Source organism: Ceratotherium simum, chromosome 33 (assembly GCF_057802395.1).
Source record: "Ceratotherium simum simum isolate JZ-2026a chromosome 33, ASM5780239v1, whole genome shotgun sequence".
Taxonomy (NCBI): Eukaryota; Metazoa; Chordata; class Mammalia; order Perissodactyla; family Rhinocerotidae; genus Ceratotherium; species Ceratotherium simum.
This window is the reverse complement of record NC_141932.1, coordinates 26,783,248-26,806,304: the sequence shown is the minus strand read 5'-3', so window position 1 is coordinate 26,806,304 and position 23,057 is coordinate 26,783,248. Positions and strand designations below refer to the sequence as shown.

The following is a 23,057-nucleotide window of genomic DNA, read 5'->3' as shown; positions in this document are numbered from 1 at the left end:
CGTTGTTAGCTCGAGCCTGGCTGCGGGCTGGAGTTTCCTCCCACCCCCACGTCTGACGAGAAGGGGAAGTGGGGCTGGGCTCTGGCCACAACCTCAGCGGAGTAATCTCGAACAGGTGAGAAAGCAGCGGGCTCAGAGCCCAGGACCCTAGAAACCCCCAAGTGGGACCGGTGGGGTGGGGACACCTTTGTGCTGGTAACTTCAGTACATCCACCAGAGGCTTCTCAGGGGAAGCCGCCTGGTGGTGGCAGATTGGAGGATCCCCAGCCCAGAAGAGATTGAGTTTAGGAGCTAATTGAGTGGGAGTCTCCAGTGGGTAAGGGCTGCGTCCTCCATGCTGGCTACCCTGAGGGGGAGTTGGTAATACCGAATACTTAAGTTTACCATATGCCAAGTGCTGTTCTAAGCGCTTTACTTCTAGTAACGGTTTTAATTCTCCACAGTAACCCTATGAGACAGGTGCTATTATCCCATTTTACGTGGGAAAAGAGAGGGCGGGAAAATGGCAGAGAGGGATATGAATCCACGCAGTCAGGCCCCATCCCCGTTCTAGCCATCTTGAGGCCTTGTGGCCTCTCTGCTAATGGGCCAGGAGAGGGACTGGGGGCTGGGGGGTAATTCCCCGCTTCTGAAGAGGCCTGGGGATCCTATGCCCCCACATCCACTGCTTCCTTCTGCCCGGGTTTCCTGGAAAGTGCGGCGGCGGCGCTGTGGGCGGAAGTCCTGCGGTCACGGCCCCCCAGGCTGCAGGCCCTGCCCGGATGGGGCCCCTCCGCCGCCTTCTGACTGCCGCGCTGCTCCTGGCCCTGGCGGCGCCGCGGGAGGCCTCCCAGCGCTGCGGCCACCTCGAGTACTGGAACCCTGACAACCAGTGCTGCGGCAGCTGCCTGCAGCGCTTCGGGCCGCCCCCCTGCCCGGGTGAGGAGCAGGGACGGGGCGTATGCATACGGTGGGCAGAGCCAGGGGTGATGGGGTGCGGGAGAGGAGCGAGGTCTGCGGGTACAGCCCGTGAGGCTTGCTTCGGGGTAGGGGAGGGGTCTAAGCCTGTGAAGAAGGGGATGGCGTGGGTTACGACGGGGCCCGGGCTAAGGGGTGTGGCCGGGGGCGGCGAGGAAGCGGCGGCGGCGGGGACAGCCGCGGGCGTGGGCGGAGCGCGGGGCCGCAGCGGGAGGGGAGTGAGAGGGCGGGGCCCGCCGAGAGCAGGTTTGCGGGCCCGCGGCACTAACGCGGGGAGGACGGGAGGCGGGCGCGTCCGCTGATAGGACGGTGAGTAAGTGCAAGGGGCGGGGCCTTCTGGGATAGGACAGGAGGGAAGGGCGGTGCCAGCGTGGAGGAGGCGGGGCCTGGTCACACGTGAGACCCGGTCTCCCACCAGACCAGGAGTTTTCAGAAAACTGCGGGCTCAATGACTTTGGCGATCACGTAACGCACCCCTTCCAAGAGTGTCCTCCTGGGCAGTGCAACTTCGACAGCGCGGAGCTATGTAGCCCCTGTGGCGGTGGAGCCACGGCCCCTACTCCCGCCGGGAGGCGCGGCGGACCCCGGCGGCGCTGCGGAGAGGTGCGGTCGCCTCCGGAGGGCCTGGCCCTGGGTGCTGCTTGCCGGAGTGGGGCGGGGTTGGAGGGCGTGGCTTGGGACCGGATGGGCGGGGTCTGGACCAAGGGAGGGGGTGTAGCCCCACTGAGGAGGATAGGGGTTGGGGCACAGCGGTATCGGGAGGTGACCTGCCGGGGTTAAAGTAGGGGGGCGGGTCTGGATCAGGCGGAGGCGTGGCCCCACTGAGGGACATAGGGATGGGAGGACTGGGCTGAGAGGGCAGGAGCGGGGCGTGCCTCTTGCGTTACTGCACTCCCCTATTCCCAGAAGCCCGTCCCTACCAAGGAGCTCTGCCTCCTGACGCCTGGAAAACCGAGCGTCCTTAGCTCCCAGGAGCCCAGCTCACCGGCGACTTCCAGTCTCCCGTGGACGTCTGAGCGCAACGTCCCTCAGCAGGCCTTGCCGAGTTTTGCCCTGCCCCTGGTGATGGTTCTGCTCCTGACCTCCACAGCAATCCTCCTGCTCGCCCTGCAAAGGCACTGCCGCCACCGCCAGGGGAAAGCTCGCCTCCACCCCTATCCTGGCTTGGTTTGCAGCGACCCCACCACCCACACCCTCTCCTCCTTGCACTCCTCATCTCCAGGCTCCCTGGAGGCATCAGAGGCAGGGGACTCATGGAAGAGGGTGTCTCTGCTTCCACTCCTGGGCAGGGGTTAGTCGGGGACACACCAAGGAGAGGGAAAGTGGACTGGAAGCCCACCCTTCCTCCCCCTCACCCCTCCATGTCTTCCAGAATTGCCGAGTCTGGCGTCGCAGCCCCTGTCTCGCCTCCTGGATGAGCTGGAGGTGCTGGAGGAGCTGATTGTGCTGCTGGATCCTGAGCCTGGGCCAGGTGGGGGGATGGCCTGTGGCACCACTCGACACCTGGCTGCGAGATATGGACTGCCCGCTGCCTGGTCCACCTTTGCCTACTCACTGCGACCCAGTCGCTCACCTCTGCGGGCCCTGATCGAGATGGTGGTTGCGAGGGAACCCTCTGCCTCTCTGGGCCAGCTTGGCACACACCTGGCCCAGCTAGGGCGGGCAGATGCCCTGCGGGTGCTGTCCAAGCTTGGCTGATCTGAGGTTTGTCCAGCCTAGTACTCAACAAAAATAAAGTTTCCCTTGAAATAAGTGCCTGCTGTCTCTGAGCTTCAACTAAGTGGCCCTCTTAAAATAGAATCTTAATCGGGCCAAGACCCACCAGACATTCTCTCATTCCTCTCCCCACCAGAAAAAGGGCCCATTTCACCATACACATAAGACCAGATATGGGAGAGTTGGCCTTTAGTGCCTCTGGGCAACCAGGATCTCCTCTGAGAAATACTCCTGCTACCCCTGGGAGAAGTCATCTACAGGGAGCCAGCAGGGTTCTAACTTACAATATGTAGAACATTTGTTGCTCTGAAGCCTGAACAGACCCCACAATTCACTAATTTGAGGCTGATGGACTTCCCTGGCTCAGGATGGGTGTGAGGCACAGAGAAACAGAAGCTCCTACCTGCCCCCAGCACCACACAAACAGGAAGACCACCTCTCCAAACATTGACAGACTTTATTGTGGGGGGTCCCCACCAGGGATCCCACCCTCTTAAATAAAAAAGTGCATAGAAAAGAAGGGATTTAGAAACCTTTGTACAATATCTACATCCTGGGCCCCCCAGGGCAGAAAGGGGGCGATTGCTGGGTGGGCTGGAGGGGTGGAGGCAGGGCCCTTGCCACCTGCATGCCCACATCCACCCTGAACATAAGGGTGGGGGTGAGATGCTCCGGGAGGGACTAGGGAGCCCCCAGGCTAGGGGCAAGATGGCAGCAGGGGCGTGGTGGGTAGCCACGGCTTCAGTTAAGGAAGCGACGGCAGCGCTTGGCGCCACAGTTGCAGGGCAGCTTGTTGCTGGCGTCCTCAATGGGGAACTTGTAGTCATAGGTGAGCTCCTCACCACGCAGGATGCGGCGGAGGGCGAAGATAACAATATGCTTCTGGCCCTCCACGTGGATGACTCGAGAGAAGCAGTTGGGCTCACACGAGTGGTTGATGAAGCGGGCAGCATTGCCATGCATCGTGGCATCCACCACGTCAAAGTCATCCATGCGGAACATATAGCACCCAATGCCCTACAGGGACAGGGTGGGGCAGTCAGGTGCTCTGTTCCCATGGGCAGGCCCCGCTTCACCCACCTCATTCCCAGGACCTGGTGGAGCCCACCTTCCCATCGTAGAACTTCTCCCGCTTGTCAGTTAGCACAGAGCGAATGACGATACCAGAGTACTCAATGACCATCTCGCCAGCATCGATGTTGCGCTTACAGAACAGGCCCCGCCCATGGATGGCAGATCTGCAGGGAAGGACGGGCAAGGGCGAGCTCAGGGGGCAGGGGGAGGGAACCAAGGCAGCTCCACACCAGGGTGCCTGTCCATCCACCCAAGGGGCAGCCTCCCCCCAACCCCACTAACCTGTAGACACCCACAGCCTCTTTGGATGTCTTCTTGAGGTGGCGAAAGCGCATGGCCATGGGCAACTCCAGGCTGGTGGCGCGTCTGGAGGGAGCAGCAGTGTCAGACATCCCACAGGCTGGTATCCAGGACCAACCTCTCTTGCCCCTGGTCATCCTCTTTGGGACCCTTCCAAACCACCCCCAGCACCCCAGCCTGCTCGCCATACCTGGTTGACCTCAGCTGCACCTCATCCTCTTCCTCGTCACAGGTGGCGCCCTCAGGGAGCACCCGGTGCTGGGAGGCCAGGAAGTTGAACATGTCGAAGGTGCACTTCCTGCAGGTGGGAGGGAGGGAAGGAGGGAGATTCACAGGCAGCCCTTCAAGCAGATGCTACCCATCTATTCTTTGCCCTAGGCCTGCTGCTGGCAGGGCAGGAGGAATGCCGCTACTACTGAAGACACAGTAAAAGGGGAATGGATGGGTTCATTCTTCTGATGTGAACTCTAGAAGTAAGGCCTCGAGTGCCCTAGTGTCTTCTCCCCAGGCCTCTGTCTCCAATCTGTACAGAGTTCATTGCCACCCTCAAGAACCTGGCTCCTTCGATCCAGGCATCACGCCCCAGCCCTCTCACCGGAGATAGACCTCGGCGCGGGCTGCCCCATGGGGGTTCAGGGGTGGTTCCTCCTGGCCCTCTCCCTGCTGGTGGTAGCGGAACTTATAGTGCTGGCAGCGCTGGGCCCCGGGCAGCTGCTCTGCCAGGAAGATGACGGCGTCGTGGTGGATGCCGAGGAGCCTTGCCCCACTCATTCCTGGGAAGTCAAAGGTGAGGACACACAAGTCATGGCAGAGGCACATCTTGCCCTTGGGGAGTCATCCCAGCCCCCAGCATCCCCATGGACCCCCACTTACCACTAAAGGAGAGATGTCTGAGTCGGGCATGCCCTCGGGCCTCTTGCACCTTCTCAATCAGAGTTCTCCACGCCCCTGCGGAGAGGGCAGGGCCAAAGCAGTCAGGTTGGTGTCCTACAGGATACCTTCCTTCCCCATCACTGCTACTCCCAACTCACCCTCCAGGCTCTCTGCCTCCACGCTGAACCCATCCTCACTGCTGATCTCAAAGCGCAGATGCGGGCCAGCCCGTTTTGGGGCCTGGTTCTCTTTGTCCTCTGGGGATGGAGGCTCTTCCTCAGAGCTCGAAGCCTCACCTGGTCCCAAGGAACAGGTCAGAGTAGGTGAGGATCACTCCTCCTGGACTCAAAAGCCCCCAGATGCCCACCACCCTCCCTTCCTGCCTGAGCACAAACACACATACTGGGGCTGAAGGCCCTCTTCCTGCCCTAACTGCCCAGCGAACTGAATAGGACAGACATTATTTTTTTCTACAGGGCCTGTGGTCCCTTTTCTGCAGGACTTCTTGGCTAGATGGGCAGTTCCATGGAGGCCTGCAGTGTTGTTTCTCTGCAGGTCACACTTATGGCTCACTCAAACTCAGTCTACCATAAATGCCCATCTACCCCTCATTCTTCTGTCTCTCACACAAAATTAAAAATACTGGAGAATTATATTTTTCACATGTATTTTTTTTATATGCAGCACATTTCTGTAAATATTACAAATATATTATTATACAGGCCCATACTCATAAAATCAAATACATATACATTCTGAGCTATTTAAGGGATTTCTCAGGGGCTGAAGACTTTAGAGCAGGCAAGACTTGCTGATGGAGGAGACATGGATATGAGAGAAAGAGGGGTCAAGGACAACTCTGAGGTTTGGGGCCTAAACAACTGGAAGGATGAAACTGCCACTGACTGAGATGGTGAGGATGCGGGAGCAACAAGTCCGGGGCGAAGGCTGAGAGCTCAGTTTGGGACTTGTTGAATCTGAGCTTCCTCTTAGAAAACCTCCCCCTGCAACTTGCTGATGGAGAAGGCGGGCAGGCAGCAGGTTATAGAAGGGTGGCTAGCAAGCTGGGGGCTATCGGAATTAGAGCTGGGATTTGGAGCCATGAAGGTAGATGAGGGCACCTGGGAATGAGTGTAGATAGAGAAGTCAAGGCCAGGGCCCTGGACATGCCAAAGCTGACAGGTTGGGGCAATGAGGAGGCACAACCAGAGAGGTGAGGAGAGGGCTGGGGTTCCAAAGCCAGGGAAGGAAGTGCTTCAAGGAGGGAGGGACCTGTGTGCCAATGCTGCTGCTGGCTCCCACAGGATGTGGACTGAGGACTGAGCACTGTATCTGGGTGGAGTGGGGGAACAGAAGTTTCCGTGGAGCAGGCTTTAGGAGACGCGGGGCTCCCATGGCTGCACTTTCTCCCCACACTGCTTCTCTAGGCCAACCTGCCCGCGTGCCCTTCAAGCCCTAAGCAAGACTCTAAACCTGACCCTTGCTGTGTGACCCACATCGTCTCCAGGCCTCAGTGCCCCTGGGTCCACCTCTGACACCTTCTTCCACCTCTTCTTAGCCTTCTCTCCTCCATCAGCTCCCTGAACACAACGGGCTGACTCCAGGGGCCTCGCCCAGCCACCCTCACTGCGTCCTTCCTCACAGCGCTCATTCCAAGCTGCAGTGCACTTGCTAACGGACGTGTCCGTTTCCTCTACCAAAATGTAGTCTAGTCCCTAAGGGCGGGGACCTGGCTGTCACAGTCACTGCCACATCCTCATGCCATCTCTGTCTCCTATAAGTAGCCTTTCCGTTAAGCAGTCTCAGGCTACCTTACTCCACTTTCATGCTCAGCACCTGCGCTCTACGTAATGAGAAAATCCACACATCAGGACAGGACTGGGGCCACGAGAACTTTCAAGCCTCAGGCTGCTCGATTACCAGCTTACTTGGCCACAGCCCACTCCCTCTCCCACTGTCCACGTGACCAACAGAGTACTGTACTTCCTTCCAGCCACACTGAGTCCGTCAGCCCAGACCGCTCCAAGGTACGCGCCCATCCCGCGTACTGATGTCCTTCACCTTTCCTCGAGGGGTCTCCTAGTCAAACCCCGCCCTACGCCTCTGCCCATCTCCTTTTTGCCCTCATCCTTGGCTTTGCTGTCTCAGCCCTCACCACAAACCCTTTACACTGCTGCCTCACCTCCTCTGTAGGCTGAGCTTTTTGGCAAGACACCTGGGTGTTGTGTTGGCTTCCTCATCAACCACCGGCTTCAATTCCACACTCAGACACACACCCTCCCCTCCCTGTGCCACCTGCCCAACACGGCACATCGATCCTAGACCCCACACACCTCGTGTCCTCTGTGGCAGCTGGGGCTGCTGGCTACTCCCTTCTCTAGGCCTCTGGGCCACCACCCTCCTCTGACTTCCTTCCTACTGTTCCTGCCCCTCCTCTGGGTCCTAGGTGGGCTCTGTCCTCTCTGGACGATCCCCAAAACTTCATCTTTGGCTTTTTGAGGTACCTAGCCCTCTGACCCTGGCAGACTAGGCTCTGCAGCCCTCCCCTGGGCTCTTGGGCATGCTGGACAGGCACTCGCAGAAGACCTGTCATATCGAGCTAAAACTTCCTCTCTCTGTTTCTGCCATAGACCATAAGCTCCCCGAGAGCGTCTCCAAAATTCTAGCACCGAGCCTCAGGCTTGTACCCAGGTGGGTGTGCAATGTGCAACCTTCAGTGGTGTTTTTTGAAGTGGACAGTTCTGTATCTGTCAGTGCCGCAGCTGAGGCGAGCACACGGAAGGAGGCAGTGAGAGGGAAAGGCTGGGCCCTACCTGAGTAGTGGTGCCACTGGGACTCAAGCAGCAGGTCGAGGGGACCATCAGGGGCCCGGGGAGGACCACCTTCTGGAAGTGGCAGCAGAGGAGACCGGTCCTGGAGGGCCCTGTGAAGAGAGACCTGTCAGAAGGGGAGAAGGAGAGGTCCCAGGGCCTCCAGGGAAAGGGCCCTGGCCACTCACCTTGGGCTCTCCTCCCCAGCGGGCTCCCCAGGATCATCCAGGTCGAGAATCCCACGCACTGTGGGTGTCTTCATTCTCACTCGGCTAAGCCTGGTGATGGGGAGAACCGTGAGAAGGCCGAGCTGCCTCCCCCTGCCCACCTCTCCTGCCTGCCTCCATGGCCTCAGCACACTCACTCACCCACTGCCACTGAGCCCTGGACCCTGGGGGAGATCATCCATGGCCTCTCCATCTTCCTCCAGCCGGGGGGTCTTGCTTGGGGGAGGAGCTGGTGGGGAACGGCCAGAGAAGGTGGATACCCTCTTGACGCGGATGGCCTGGCGGGGCGGGCTGGGGGGCCCACTGCTCAACACCAGTGTCAGTGGAGTGGGGGGTGGGGGTGGGGCGGGGCGGACCACCCCCACCACAGGCAACACACTCAGCAGGGGTCCTGGGGGCAGAGTCCAGGAAGTGGGGGCTGTGGGGGGAATGGGAGGGGGCAGAGGTGGCTGCTTCACTGGGGGTGAGACAGGCTCACCTTCCCCAGCCATCTTCACAAACACTTGCCCCAGCTTGTTGACAAGGATGATTTTGGATGTGGCAGGTTTGGGGGGCTCAGGGGCAGGGCCCAAGCTCAATACTCGGACTCCTGGGGCCCCAGGGAGCCAGGCAAACGTCCGGGTGGAGTCAGCTGGGCTAGGAGGCAGGCCCTGGGGGGGCTGGCTGCCATTGGCCAGAGGAGGCGCTGTGGGGAGTGGCTCTTCTCTGGGCCCAGCACCCCCCTCCCCAGGCCCCCCTAGATTCTTCAATACAAAATCCACAATTTCTGATGGCAGGTCCTCAGGAGGTCGGGCCCTGTCCCCTGCAGCCCCAATGACCCCAGCCCGGCCTGCTCCTGGTCCTGAAGGAGTCCCCTGGCCCCGAGGCTGCTGGACTGCCTCAGCCTCGCTGTCTGTGCCGTCATCCACTCCGTCCAGCTGTTCGATGCGGGGCGTTCCAGGGAGGGCACCGGGGGCCAGGGCAGGGCCAGACACCACAGTCACAGGGAAGTGGACGTAGCGAGGAGTGGGGCTGGTTTCCTCCTCTGAGCTGTCCCCTGGGCCCCCGTGGCTGCTCCCCATTGCCCCTGCAGCCACAATCTCTTCCTGGAAGGGCTCAGTCCCCAGCAGGCTGGCCGCAAAGTCCAGGTCAGCAGCACTCAGTCCTGACACCACCTCCATGTCCTCAAAGTCTGCGCCCAGGTCTTCAGGGGGTGGTGGAGGAGACGGGGCCGGGCCAGGGGGAGCCAGCTCCCCTGAGGTAGGTGTGAGGGCTCTAATGACTGAGGTAGGAGGGGGCACCCTGAGCTGAGGGGAAGTTCTGAGAGGGGAAGACGCCCGCCGTGATGGTGGCAGCCTGGGGGTCAGGGGGCTGGGACGACGGGAGCGTCTGGGGGGAGCTGGGAAGTCCAGGTCTCCCACTGTAGGGATGTGGTGGGTCAGAGAAGATGGACTTCCTGTGGGGGAAAACGTCACTGTCAGTCACGTACTCCTGCCTCACACGCCCCACCTCTCCCCCGGACATTCCCAGGTACTCGCCAGGGGAGGGCAGGGGTCCAAAGGAGACACCCCCCAAGGGCCTCCGGGATGGTGAGTAATTGGGCACTTTGATTCGAGCCCCCGAGAAAGAGCGGGGGGCTGAAGGAGGGGCGCTGCTTGGATCCGGCCGAAGAGTGGGGTCCAGGTTCTGAACAGGTGAGTGGTGCTCAGGAGCTCGCGGGGTAAGGGCATCTGTATCTGGTGGGGGGTTCACATGATCTGGGGGCTCTAAAGAGGCCAGAGAATGACATCAGGGGTGGCAGGGGCTCTTTATCAAAGCTTCTTCTCATATGCCCTCCCTTCTTTTGAAACAACTGCACCTTCTCCAATCCCGCCCCTAACCCGGTCACAGTGAGTACTGGTTCCAGTCATCACCTAGCCCCCAAACCCCTCGGTGGCTTCTGCAACACCTCCACACGCACCCAGGTTAGGTCCTCACCCATCCTTTGCCATCACCCCCCTTCCCAGCTGCCTACTGCTCCCTCTCTGATTCAGGCCCCACAGGCCACGAGAGGCACTGCCCTCTCTCCAGCACGGCCAGTCCCACCACTTTCTGACCTGCTCTGTGCATCCCCACATCAAATGATGTGCCACATCAAACGCATCCGCCCCATCCTGGTGCTGGCAGCTCCCCATTACCTGGCTCCACCCAATCTGTGCAAGCTGATCTCTGCCGCCTCCTCCCAACATTCCCTTGTTTCCAGCCAGGACGGCTGCACCCTCCTCCCCTCTCCACTTCATGTCATGCTCAACCTGGAACAAACCCCCTACCTGCAACCACCACCCAGATCTCTCCCTCCTCCCATTCAGCCCACAATGGCCTCTCCCCCTTTACCAGGCTCTAAGCCCACTCTTTGCTCTGCTCCATCCCTCAGTGCCAGCATGGCTATGAGGGTGCCAGTTTGGGAACTGAGCAGATCCAGGTTTGAGCCCTGGCCCCATCACTACGTAACTATGGAGAGGAACTGCCCTCTCGAGGTGCAGTACAGCGTGGCTTGTGCCTTCCTCTGAGGGCTGTGGGGAGCATTACATAAGCACGTGCCCCAAGTTAGGTGGCCAAAAATGCTCGTTACGCTTGTCAAGAAGTTGCCACCTACTCCCCATCAGCAGGCAGCACGGTGCTCTCCCCTCACTTCCTGTGAAATGCTGAGCACAGGCCCTGGCACATAATGCACAGTCATTAAGTTCTCTCATAGTGCCTTTACGACAAATGGAAGAAAATGAGGTAGTTCCAAGGCCGGACCTGATGAAGGGGTGGGGCTGTGCACAATGGTCTGGTTCTCCTCCGCTGCCTCCAGGTGAACTGGCTCTTCCCTCGGCCCCCACGGTCGATACTCCAGAATTCGGCACCGATACCAGCAGCGCCGCCGAGCATCCACCGTGCTCCAGTACAGACGGGAGCACCTGTTGGGTGGGCGTGTGAGACAAGAGGGTCAGGACAACTTGGGAAATGGGATCCAGTCCTAGAGTCCCCCAACCCCACCAATCCCCCCTTAGGCTGCTCACTGGTAGCCAATGGGGAAGAGCCGTCCCTCGCAGTCCGAGAGATCAGAAAGAATACCCAAGGAGTCAATTCGGATGGAGCCTGTGGTGCAGAGGAGAGGTCAGGAGGGTGGGGCCAGGCAGGGTCAAGAAGACCAGGGTAGAGAGCAAGCGGCTTACCAATGAGCACATTGATGGCATCAGGTTCGAGTCCCGTCAAGAATTTTCGTTTGAAGTTGATGCCCTCAAAGTCTACATAGACTCGGCGGAGAACATCAAAACCATCGGGGGTCACAATCTCCTGGGAGGTGGGTGGCAAATGGTGTGCTGGATTGGTGGGGGGTAGGGGGATGCAAGGGAAGGCTCTGTAGGCAGGAGCTGGAGAGTTGGGGGCTTGGCTAAAGGACTTGGGGAGAATAAGGAGGAGACACTAAGAGGCAGCAAGGACCAGGCCTGAGGGGCCGCAGGGGTCCCTGAGTGGAAGGGGAAGAGAGAGTAGTGGGGAGCTGTCTCCCTCACGGTTCTGGCCCACCTTGCCATCCAGCAGGTCTGTGTGTTTCTGGCAGAAAACTTTCTTGTCGTCCTGGAAGATGCAGTAGCTGGCCCGGGCACACATGAAGTGGAAGTTGCTGAGGCAGGAGGACAGGCAGCAGCCCACCGTGGCTCCAGGCTTCAGGCAGAGCTCACAGCGCTGCGGGTGGAAGGGGCTGCTAAGGGGAGAAGCCAGTGACCGGGGCCAGGGCCTGATGCTCAGCACTGCTGTCCTGACACTCTGCCTGGGCCCCTGTTGAGCCCAGCACCTCACACAGAAAGGCACTCACCAACATAACCTCTTCCCTAGCTGCAGCCAGGCCAGGTGCACATCGAAAGCATTGCCGAGTTTTAGAAGCAGTGTTGCGGTAGGAAGAAAAATACCAACAGCTAACGCTTTCTGAGCAGCACCTACCATCTGTCTCACACCGTTCTCATGAGGAACCTGCACTATCTCATTTACTCCTCTCATCTACCCTTGGGTAGGTAAGTCCATCATCCCACCTCCTGACGGTGAGCTTGAGGCATTCTGCAGTTCCTGACCCAGTGCCACACCGTGAGGAGAACCCTAACCCGGGCAACACCTCACCTCACGGGACGTAGAAGAGCTAAATGCCATCCTGTCTGGAGAGCATCTGCACAGGTGCAATCAATGGGAGGTCTTCTAACTTTTAGTCTCCCTGGCTTTAGGCCTGGATTACGGCCAGAGGGCACAAATAGGAAAAAAGCCGCTATCACTGCAGCACCAGAGTCCTGGGACAACCAAAAAAGGTACCCAGGACCCACAGGGAAAGGACATGCTGGGGTAGAGACTGTGAAACAAGAGCTGTCTCCACCAGGAGTGGCCCTACCCCAGACCCCAAGGGCTGCCTGCCCTCCAGGCCCACGCCCTCACCATCTGCCTCCCTCGAGCCACAGCAGCGTGCACGTTCTTGAGGGAACCGTCGTTTTCCTCAAACACTTCGGCTGACCAAATGGCACAGTTGACGTGTGTCCACTCATTCTGCCCAATGTACAGGAGCCGCCCTGCCTCCTGAGGGCAGAGGAGTGGCGTTAGGGGAGGCCCCAGGGACCAGGCCCCACAACCTGGGCCTTCCCACAGTAGCCCTCACCTTAGAGTCTGCATCCCCATATTTGAGGCAGAGTGCACACTGACGGGGGTCCTCCAGGTGTGAGAAAGCAGCTGGATCCTTGCCCTGGAAAGCTGGAAGGGGTGTGGGAAGAGATATTCAAGAATCAGGACCTGGAGCCTGGCCCACCAACTCAGGAGCTCTGGCTTCCAGCCCCCACTTCCTCGTACCTGCTGAGGGGTCCCCTGGAGGCTGCCCTGATTCTGGGGTCTCTGGTTCCTGCTGCCTCCACTGAGCGTAGACATGGTCCAGGGATGGGGGCAACACGGCATTGGGAAGGACTCCGCTGTGGACAGGCAGGGTCAGCATCTGACATGTCTCTAAGGGTGGCTGGACTGGGGCCCACCCACAATCTCAGCCTAAACATGCCATGACACCCTTTGTCCTCTCTCCACGTGGCATTTCTCTCAGTGTCCCGAACAAACCAGGTGCTCTCATGCCACCTGTGACACATGAAATACTGTTCCTCGTGCATGGAATACTCTTCCTCCACATCTCAGCTCAGATGTCATCTCTTCTGGGAAGGCTCAGGCCCCAGGCTCCAGCAGGCACCTCCTCTGGGCTCCCACAGCCCCCTGGGCTTCCCCATCACCGCCCTGACCGTCTGGGCCGTCAGCGCCTGCGCAGCTCCGCAACATTGCCACGCACAAACTAGAAACAGAAGCTAACTACACGATCTGGTCTTTGCTAGTCTAGAACCGTTGAGGACTCTCATCCTGGTCCCACCCCCCTCTGGACCCTGACTCTGCTCTTCGTCTGTCCTCAGCCCAGCCTGACCCTGGATTCCCAGGTGCCCTGGCCTTTGCCCTCACTCCCTGGTCCCCTCCTGCTACCCAGCCTTGCTCACTTCGGCAGCCGGGTACTCCGTCGCCAGTACTTGGGGTCGTGGGCGTCGAACCAGCCGAACGCAGACTCTAGCAGCTGGGAAGTGGGTTAACAGGATGAGAAGGACTGGCTTCCCCAGGAGAGGTGGCGGGGGCAGAGTCTGGAGGACCCACTCTCTCCTCCCCACTACCACTCAAGCCACCCTATAGGCACCCCACAAAGAGCTCACCTTCAGTAGGAGCCCCTTCGTCTGGCCTCCAGCCCGGCGCTCTGGGGTCTCCCCTTCTTCTGAGTGCCTCATCAGGATGCCCACCATGTCCTCCATAAAGCTGTGCTGTAAGGGGGTTTGTCAGGATCCGAGCCCCCACCTCAACCCCAGCCCTCTCTTCCTGGCACCCACCTGTTCCTCTCAGTGTCCCACTCACCACGGACTTGTAGTGGCCTTCCTCAAAGCGCTGACTCACGGCTTGCAGATCGCAGGGCCCTGGGTGCAGCTGCTTTCCATCCTGCCCACACTGCAGAGAGGGGAAGTCAGCAGGGCTGGTGCCGGGCCTGGCCCCACCCTGGCCTGCCATCCGAGCCCCCCAGACCTGGGTGCACAGCAGCAGTGGGCCCGCCACCTTGGAGGTCAGTAGGCCCTGGAGCACCTGGCGCAGGCCCCCCTGCAAGGCCCCACTCAGGGCCTCTCGCCAGCGGGGGTGCGTGGCCCCAGCACACGGTCCACAGGTGTACAGCACCGAGTCTGGCAGCCCCGAAAGGATCTCATAGTCTTCATCTAGAACAGCCAGGGCAGGAAGGAGAAAATGGTCCCGGAGCATGTAAGGGCTCTCAGCAGCCCCTGGGTCGCCAAGGACATCAAGCCCACCTGTCCTCTGACAGCCTGCGGTGGGGGGTAGGACGGGGATCCCCACAGGCGGAGACCAAACTCCCGGGATTGGCCCACCCACCTGAGAGCCCCTCGCACTTGGCGTGCACCCAGTGGTCACACTGTGCACACTGCATCATCTTGCTCTCGTAGTCATTGTCTTCATAGCAGCGTGTGCAGATCGGGCAATAGTTTCCTGGAGGAAGAGGGAAGAGGCAAGTGAGAGGGCCTGGGGCCACTACCTGGCCCTCAGGGTCCCTGCTGGGGCCCGCCATCCCTTGCCCGCGGCACCGGCTGCCTCCATTATGCCCCATCTTGGGTCCCTACCATTCCCACCAAGCAAGCTGAGGATAAGGCCTCTTTACCAGCCCTGCAGCCCCAATGCCTCACAAAGAATAGGGCTTTGCTAAACGTGCTGCCTGAATAAATAAGGAAAGCCCCGGCTTTCAAAGTGCTCAGTGGACACGTGAGGTTCCAGGAGGCATCTCAGGGACCACCACGAGGTGGGGGTCTCAGGCCCTCCACTGCCATTGTCCTCCAGAGGGGCTGTGTCCCTCTATGTGAGGTACTAGACGGGCTTCTGTGGAACAGGACCCTGAACGGAAGAAAACGTTCCACAGCTAGAAGTGGGGGGAAGTCACCAGAAAAGAGCATCTGCTCTAGCTGCCTGTCTAGGAGCCTGGCCCACTCCCCGGTGGCCCCTCAGGGCCCACGTCCCCTGCCAGGTCCCCACCTTTCTCAAAGAGCTGGGTGCACCTGGGGCAGAGGCTGTAATCTCCAGACCACTCGACGTCCCAGTTCTTGCCTGGAGTCGCCCCACAGCTCTTACAGCGCACGCAGGCTGAGCAGATCTGGGGGGGCAGGGCCACGTTAGGGGGAGAGCCAGGCACCAGGCTGGAGCAGTGCGAGGGCGGATGGGCAAAGAGCAGTGGACAGTAGACAGGAAACAGATGAGGAAGGGTGAGTAAGAGGAGAAAAGGTGTGGGGAAAGATGAGGAGGAGGAGGGAGAGGAAGGGAAGCGGGGAGGGAGAGGGACGAAGCGGGGAGACTGGCGGACGGACACGGAGGGGTGGAGGTTAGGCTAGAGCAGGGGATTCTGTGCCCAGGACTATGGAATCCATGAGCCCCTGAAGCCGTTATGTACAAATTCTGCATATAACTCTAATCTATGTCACATTTTTGAAGAAGACACGTTGTTTAACAAACTCTCTAACGACCTCCAAAGCCCCACCTCGTGACAGCCCTGGGCTAGAGCAGGTCTGGGCTGTGGCAGCATGAACTGGAGCCCCACAGCAGGCACGCGGCCTCATCTCTCACCCAGTGGCGCCGTTTGCGTGTGGCCCGGGTTGGGTAGCTGGGCCCCAGGCAGGCCGGGTGGTAAGCGTGGCGGCAGCGCTCGCACTCCAGGAGGTGCTGTTGGATGTTGGAGAAGGACAGCAATACAGAACCTACTGGCATAGGAATACCCGTCTCCTCCACGCCACCACCCACCCTCATGGCCCCCACGCCCAAACCTTGGATCCCCGGCCTTTGCGCCCACAGACGTGGCAGAACTTGCAGCGGCGGCAGCACCAGGTGTCACGATGTTGGGGCAGGGGCCGCTCGGCCTCCTCCAGGCAGAATGGGTGGAAAGGGTCACAGCAGACTTGGCAGAACACCAGCTGGGGGTGGGGAGAGTGAACGATGGGCACAGTGTGAGGCCAGGGGATGAGACCCTGCTGAGAAGGCCCAAGAAACCAGGCAGTAAGGGCCAGTGGAGACTAGGGGGCTGTGAAAAAAGGCGGGGCTCCAACCTCATGCAGGCCTTTGCTGGCACAGAGCAAGCACACCATCGGCGGCCCCCCTGGCACGGAGGTGAGCACACTTAGGCCGCCCATCAGCCACACGTTCTCCAGGTCACAGTCCTCCTGAGGGAAGAGAGGACACAGGATCAGAGGGCAGCCAGGAACACAAGCCAGATCCATCCTTAAAGCCCTGGCTTCTCGGGCACAACCAACAAGTTTCTTCCAACCACAGTCCCCACTACCCTCCCCATGTCAATGCCATACCTTAAAATCCACACGGACCCGGTGCACGCCATCAGGGGACTTCTGTTTTCCAGTCCAGCCATTGGGGAAAGAAGCAAAGGGGCCAGGGACCAAAGCATCCTAGGGAGAGATGGTGGCAGTCAGAAGGCTGCCAGCCCCACCCTTTGCCAACTTCTCTCCTCGTGGACCTCTCTCCCAGCCTGCCCGACCCTAGCTTTTGCCCACATCCTCTGCCTTCTAGAAGGACAGGCCTGCCTCACCCCTCAGGGCCTGCCTCCTGGTGTGGACACACCACGGCACTCAGGTGAGCCGGTTACCCTGACTCGCCAGGAAGCTCCTGGAGGGCGGGAGCCATGCCTTCCACAGGGCACGGGGTTCTTGGTGTGGGGCCGTGCTGACCTTGTCCAGGCGCCTGCGGGCCTTGAGCTGCAACACGGGCTGGAGGGTGGGTTTGCGGGGCCGGCTCTGCTCCTCAGGTTCTGGCACTGGCAGATCTGGGCAGGACACATGAGTGGTGAGGTTCCCCCGTTGCTACAACCCCCAAATGTTACCTGATCCCCAGGGCCTTCTTGAGCTAACCAAGGTCCACCGGGATGACTCTTAGGCCTTGCTCAGCTACTGAAAACCCCACGCACCAGCTCTCCCTGTCAACCTACAACTACCTCCTCCTCTGCACTCAGCTACTTTCTCTAACATAGCCATAGAGCTCTGGGTCCAGGAGCCCTGTCCCTTCCACACAGAAGACTGACAGAAGAAGTAACAAGCAAGTCGCACCATTCTCTCGGGGGGTCCGACGCCGGGGAGCAGGGGGACCCCCGGGGTCCGAGTCATCCGAGTCCTCGAAGATATCATAGGAGGGTCGCTGTTTGACGCAGCGCCGGGCTGACTTGCGCTGCAGTAGGAGGGAGTCCTGCTCCTCCGGCCCTTGGGGGGCCACCACCTCCTCCCGGGGCCCCCCAGCTCCCGCCCCCCGGCGTGGGCCTGGAGGACCAGGGGAGGCCTCAGGAGATTCATCGGAATCCCAGGGCAACAGCGTCTTCACTATCGTCCGGCCTGTGGGAACAGGGGACTTAGTTGGATCTGAGCTCAGCCAGGGACATGGGACACTGGGATGGAGAAAAGCCAGAAAGAAGTGGGGCAGAAAAGAACAAGTACGGGAGAAACCAAAGCACACGATGCAAAAGATGACAAGGATGGTGGACTACAAAGACAAGGGGAGCGAGCAAAGAGAGCGTAGTTTCCCCGTACCAGGAATCTAAACAAGGCTGTGTACAGAAATGCTCCGTAAACCTCGTTACCTTTTTTAGCCAGCCGTTCCATCTTCCGAGCCTCTATCTTGTCGCACTTCCGGTATCTGGGGAGGGGAGCAGCACGTCACCAGGGTAGGGGACTGGTGGTCTGGGGGAAGAGAGGAAGCTCTCCACAAGGATGCCAATCCCACTGCTCTGGCAGGGCAGGAGGCCTGGGTGACTGACAACCATGGATGGGAATGGAGCCTGCCCCCCAGCTACTCACACACAGCACTGCTTCTTGGTGTTGGGGCCTCCAAACTTGGGCTTGTCCAGGCAGTTGACACAAGACCCACAGTCCTGCACACGCAGACAGCCCCGACAGTGTCCACACCGCGCCATCCGCATCTTCTTGCCATGATGGGAGGGCAGTGAGCGCCGGGGTGTGTGGGCCAGGGTCCCTGCAGACCCTGCAGGCTCTGAGTCTCCCCCAGCCCCTGCTGACTCCACCTTTCCCCGCCGGGACCGTGATGGGACACTCTCGGTCTCAGACGCTGATGATGTATCTAGTGCAGCGGAGAGGAGTGGATGGAGCCGTAAAGCCATTAGGCATTCTACCCCACTTCCCTGTTCTCCCCTCTGGACCCCACTTTCTCACACTGCTCAGATTCCAGGTGCCCCCAAACTCGCTCTAAGACCTAGCACTCCAATCCTCTTGCCACCTATCCCCAAGCACCCAACTCAGCTCTCACTCTCCTAGGCTCTGGTTGCATTCACTCGCCCCCAAACTTGACACAGCTGTCAAATTGCCCCACAACACACCCGCCCCTACCCTCTGTGGCGAGGTCCTGCCGATCCCGGAGAGGGAGCGCACTGAGACGGGGGACATCTTCAGGCACCATGGCCCGGGCCTGACCCAGGGCCACAGCAGCATGTCGGCAGACGTGTTTGATGCGGGGGCCTTGCACAGGGGACTCGGGGCCCTGGGGGAGAGAAACCACGTGTGGGGAGCAGCCCCTTGAGCTCCTGCAATCAGGCTTCTTCGGAGGGCCCTCTTCCCACTCCATACCGATGGTCTCTCTCTCTTAATTTCCACTGATTCATCTTCAGACCTGACAGAAGCTCTATCTGGGATTTGCTTGACAGTCCCCATGACCTCCTCCATCTGCCCTCCAGGGCTTGGCTGGTGGGGGAATAAACACGGTCAGAGGCTGGAAAGTGAGGAATGCTGGGGCCTGGGAAGCAACACAGGAAGCCGGCGGACAGGGGAAGGACTGGCTCTGAGGGCTCCCCGCAATGCTGGAAGGTGTCCAGGGAGGCAGGAGGTTAAGGGGTTGCAGAGAATTGAGGCTTGGCCAAAGCGTCACGCTCACCGGCATCAAAGAAGCCACCTTCTGCTGCTGCTGCTGGTCGATCTTGAACAGCTGCACCTTGGCTCTCTTGAGGAGGCTGAACATTTTCTCCTCCACACCAGACAGTGGTAAGGAACCCAGGCCAGCAATCCGCGTCTTCTCCAGGGGTGGTGGCTGCTGTGGTGGTGGCGGTGGCTGCAGCTGTAACTGTGGCTGCTGTGGTGGTAGGGCCTGGGGCAGCAGCTGGGTTTGCAAGGCCTGCAAAGGCTGCTGTAGCTGAGCCTGAGGCTGCTGCCCACTGCTCAGAGCTGGAACTGCAGCAGGGGGCACCTCAGCCTTAACAGGAGCGGCCACCACAGGGGCAAATCGAGGCAGGCTGAGGTGGTTGGTACGGCCCACTGCCCGTGGCTCAGGCTCAGCTGGAGAGTCATCAGCGGGAGGAGGCTCTGGCTCAGGGGCTTCAGGGGCCCCAAGAGGAGGAGTAGTAAGCACCGATTCGTAGATCTTCAGGTGAGCTTCACTTGGGGTAAACTGAGGGGCCCGAAGGAGCAGGGGCCTCCGGGATGGAGTGACAGGGGCAGGAGGTGGGGGTGGGGCCGGCGGTGGAGCTGGGGGAGGAGGGGGCAGTTCCCGGGTCAGGGAAGTCCAACGAAATGTGGGTTCCCTTAGGATGGACCGTCTCTTCTCAGGGAGTGGCACTGGGGTAGATGGAGGAGTTGGGGCACGTGGTGGAGAGGGAGCTGGTGCTGGTTCCTGGGGGGCAAGTGGGGAGATGGCAACTGGAGGCCGCAGAGTAGGCGAGACCTCCACCTTTGGGGGTTTGGGGGGATCTTCATCCATAAATCGTCGGGGTGTCTTGATGATGCGGGAGGAGCGGGCACTCACCACAGGCATAATAAACTGCCGGATATTCTTCAGAAAGGTGGTACTTTTAGGAGCCACAGTGGGGCTGTCTTCTAGAGGGCCTCCCGTGGTGGTGGTGCTGGGGGCTAGAGTGGGAGGAGAGGTGCCCTCCGGCCCTGCCCGAGCAGCTTCCCGCTCTGCCCGCTGGCTGGGAGTCAGGGGAGGCCGGCCCCTCTTCCTGGAGCACGTGGCTGGGACCACAGGAGGAGGGGATTCCTCCTGCTCCTCTGGGGCAGGAGCGGGTGGAGGAGGTGGAGGGGATGGTGGGGGCGGAGGGGACACTGGGGGTGGGGGAGGGCAAAGTAGGGATGGAGGAGATGTGGAGGGGGGTGGGAGTGGTGGAGGTGGAGGGGCTGGAGGAGACAGGGGTGGCGATGGCAGCTTTGCCTCTTCCTTGTCCTCAGCTAGCGTCATCTCTTCCTCAGCTACAGCTCTCTTTTCCTTCTCTTCCTCCTCCTCCTTGTCTTTCTCTTCTTTTTCCTCCTCTTTTCCCTCCTCCTCCAGCTTCTGCTCCTTCCTCCAGCAGGGGCCCTCTCCCTGTCCAGACTCAACTCTTCCTTGGGGGGCATCCTGCCAGCTTTCTTCATGTTGACCTTGACCCTGACCTGATTCAAGTCCCAAGGACAACTGTCCCATCTTCACTTTTTTGGCCTTTGAAACAAACTTGATCACGAGAGGGAGCCCGCCTCGGCCTCGGCCCCTGCCTCCACGACCTCCTCGCCCAGACTGTCCTCCACGCTTGGGGGTCCCAGGTCCTGGGCCTGGCCCCTCCTTGCACTTCCAGCTGCCAGTTCGGTGTTTTACTGGGACCACAGGAGGTGGGGGCTCAGGTCTGGGGATTGTCACAGCTGCTTCTGCCACCACTACTGCTTGTTGCTTTCTCCTGCAGGGGCCGGCTGGCCGTCCTGGGGGCCGTCCCCGAGACCGACGGGGGGTGGAGGGCTCACATGCTCGGCTCCGGGGGGCTGGGGGTGCCTGGGCCCGCCGGAGAAGTTCAGTCAGTGCCTGCACCATCCGTTCTGTGCCCTCCTCACCCCGTTTCCGCGCAGGAGTCTTTGTGGGGGTAGGAGCCACATCTGCTAGGCGAGGAGGCGGAAGGGGGGTCGTCTTATGCTTGCGGCCCCGACCTCGGGGGGCTCGACCTAAAAGGAGAATAGGTGTGGGGAGATGGGTCAAGCTAGCCCTGCAGACTGAAAAAGGCTCTCCAGGAGGCCAGGGACTAAGTCTTGTCTGTTTCCCCCACAGCCCAGCCTAGCTTGAGCTCTGAACACAGAACACACTCCATAACTGATGGAGACTCTAGCGGAACAGGGAAGAGCTGACATGAAGAGCGAGAATAACATTCCTGTAAAGCTACAGAGGTAGAGTTTCCCCGTCACTCACCTCGCTGGGATCGGAGCGCAGAGCGCAGGGAACTGGGGGCCACATCTTCATCTGAATGAAAACCCTGAAACTCCTGATTTAGGGGACCAGGGGTGGAGGGGAGAAACAGCAGTCAGTGCCAAAGCCCTCTTTCCACCTGAGTCTCAGGTATTGAGGAATATCCCCAGATTTCCCCCTAACATCCCCCTGCTATTTACAAAAGAGCTGAAAGGATTGGATGGTGGGGGGCGGGGGGCGGAGCTAGAAAACAGGGTCTCTCCCTAGGGATGGAAGCACAGGGCATTTTGAACCCCCATGCCCTGTGCCAGACCACACCACCACAGCCATCAGTGGTTCACTGTCCCAGAAGGGAACAGAACAGGGTCTTCTCAGGCCAGGCAGTAGGCACTACCCTTAGATTCTCTCATATTCCAACTCAGATAAAAGTGAGACCTCCGTTTACACTATCTCAGGTTGCAGTTTTTTCTTACATCAAGATGGGAATAGGGGTACCCAAACAGAGTGTCTGTGTCTATCAAATGGTTGATCATATTAGGATCCACCCTGAACACTCTGGTGGCTACAAACTGTCCTAAGTGATACAACCCACACCTTCTTGCCTCTTCTGAAAGGCTGGGGATAAATCCTGAGGTGAACTCCGACCTGCTAGAGCGCCCAGTCTCAGCCTTCATTCCATTTCTCTTGAGTTTGTACTCCCAAGAGAAAGCCCTCCACCACTCTACCCTTTATCTACTTTAGGTGAGAAGAAGAATTGGGGCACTGACGAAACCAGGGATGTGGCACAGGTTATGAAGCCGGGCGGGGCAGCCTACAGGTAAGAGCCCAGAGAGCCCTACCTCGGTCCACTAAAGCCACGCTGCTGCTGTCAACCACCACCGGGTGGACATGCAGTCCCCGCAGCCTCCTCGCCCAAGCCTCTGCTGCCGCGGCTTTGCCAACTACCAAGAAGGCTCAACCCAGGACTCTTCAGCAGGACCCGTCTCGGGCCCCAGTGCCCAGCTGCAGCCCGGGCTTCTCTACCCACTTTCAGAGGCCCCTTCCACCGACAGCTCCGTGCAGCTCCTCCCAAGTCTATTTCCAAGGCCCCTTCCCTCCGCAGGTGCCCTGAGGACCCCGCTTCCCCACGTCACCCCTCGGGGCCACCCCGACCCCTGGAAGCCCCCGGCCTCCGCCCCGCCCGGCGCTAGGGACGCCTCCGACTGCCTCACCTCATCGTCGGATTCCCCGTCACTGCTCTCCTCGTCCGGCATGCAGCCCCGACTCGGGCCCCAGCCCCGGCCCCGGCCCCGGCCCCTGCCCCGCTGGACGCGCGGGCCGGCCCACAGGCGGCGGAGCCGGCGCAGGCCCCGGCGGAGCCCCAGCAAACGGAGCAGGGCCGTGTCCTCCCCGGGCTCGGCTCCGCCTGGCCCCGCCGTGCCGCCGCCGCCGCGCCGCAGAGCTACCCGCACTCTCTCGGCCCCGCTGCCCCGTCCGCCGCGGCCCCCGCCCCCGCCGGGGCCCCGCGGCCGGCCTGGGAAGCGGCCCCGCGCGGAGCCAGGCCCGGGGCAACTGCCGCCGCCCGCCGCCGCCGCCATCTTGGCACCGTGAGAGGGGCCGGGGAGGCGGGGGGAGGGGCGGCCCGTGCGCAGGGCCAGGGGGAGGGGAGGGAGGGGAGGGGCGGGGCGGCTCCCGCTCACGACAACAACCAGCGCCGCCGCCGGGTCGGCGGGAGCCGGGGGCTGGGCCGGCCACGCGCAGGGCACCACGGGAGCGGGAGTCCGAGGCAGGTCGGCCGTCACCCCTAGACCGCGCCTAAAAAGCATAGGCCCCGCGACGCGGCCGGAGAGAAGTGAGGCGCAGGGGCCTCCGGGAAATG

At 60.5% G+C, this 23,057-nt stretch overlaps 2 protein-coding genes across 2 annotated transcripts; one reads left to right on the top strand and one right to left on the bottom strand.

The window, feature by feature from the left end:
• Window positions 1-8: 8 nt before the first annotated feature.
• Window positions 9-2,709, top strand: IGFLR1 (IGF like family receptor 1). The gene is made up of 5 exons (XM_014794837.2): window positions 9-115; window positions 696-918; window positions 1,376-1,560; window positions 1,864-2,248; window positions 2,330-2,709. The coding sequence occupies exons 2-5, from the start codon at window positions 762-764 to the stop codon at window positions 2,653-2,655; spliced, it is 1,053 nt and encodes a 350-aa protein (XP_014650323.1). The 5' UTR covers window positions 9-115; window positions 696-761; the 3' UTR covers window positions 2,656-2,709.
• A 403-nt stretch (window positions 2,710-3,112) lies between these two features.
• Window positions 3,113-22,791, bottom strand: KMT2B (lysine methyltransferase 2B). Its single transcript, XM_087422254.1, has 37 exons — window positions 22,411-22,791; window positions 21,203-21,275; window positions 18,938-20,961; window positions 18,634-18,747; window positions 18,397-18,547; window positions 17,851-18,130; window positions 17,634-17,689; window positions 17,110-17,388; window positions 16,735-16,829; window positions 16,357-16,455; window positions 16,102-16,215; window positions 15,823-15,969; window positions 15,626-15,721; window positions 15,041-15,158; window positions 14,390-14,503; window positions 14,033-14,217; window positions 13,868-13,957; window positions 13,672-13,776; window positions 13,465-13,538; window positions 12,788-12,903; window positions 12,600-12,691; window positions 12,383-12,520; window positions 11,489-11,647; window positions 11,137-11,257; window positions 10,981-11,059; window positions 10,718-10,878; window positions 9,471-9,702; window positions 8,099-9,388; window positions 7,919-8,008; window positions 7,734-7,843; window positions 5,079-5,216; window positions 4,921-4,995; window positions 4,643-4,820; window positions 4,238-4,345; window positions 4,030-4,113; window positions 3,782-3,911; window positions 3,113-3,690 (listed from the first exon to the last, which is right to left on the bottom strand). Exons 1-37 carry the CDS (start codon window positions 22,774-22,776, stop codon window positions 3,415-3,417), a joined length of 8,157 nt encoding a protein of 2,718 aa, XP_087278380.1. The 5' UTR covers window positions 22,777-22,791; the 3' UTR covers window positions 3,113-3,414.
• Window positions 22,792-23,057: the final 266 nt, after the last annotated feature.

Bases quoted from the DNA above. Each gene is read 5' to 3' on its own strand.
- IGFLR1 (XM_014794837.2), top strand. From the start codon at position 762: ATGGGGCCCCTCCGCCGCCTTCTGACTGCCGCGCTGCTCCTGGCCCTG. The intron at 919-1,375 runs GTGAGGAGCAGG...GTCTCCCACCAG, and splicing joins CGGGCCGCCCCCCTGCCCGG to ACCAGGAGTTTTCAGAAAAC. The intron at 2,249-2,329 runs GTTAGTCGGGGA...CATGTCTTCCAG, and splicing joins GCTTCCACTCCTGGGCAGGG to AATTGCCGAGTCTGGCGTCG.
- KMT2B (XM_087422254.1), bottom strand. From the start codon at position 22,776: ATGGCGGCGGCGGCGGGCGGCGGCAGTTGCCCCGGGCCTGGCTCCGCG. The intron at 16,216-16,356 runs GTATGGCATTGA...CTCTTCCCTCAG, and splicing joins GGGTCCGTGTGGATTTTAAG to GAGGACTGTGACCTGGAGAA. The intron at 11,060-11,136 runs GTAAGCCGCTTG...TCTGCACCACAG, and splicing joins TGCCATCAATGTGCTCATTG to GCTCCATCCGAATTGACTCC.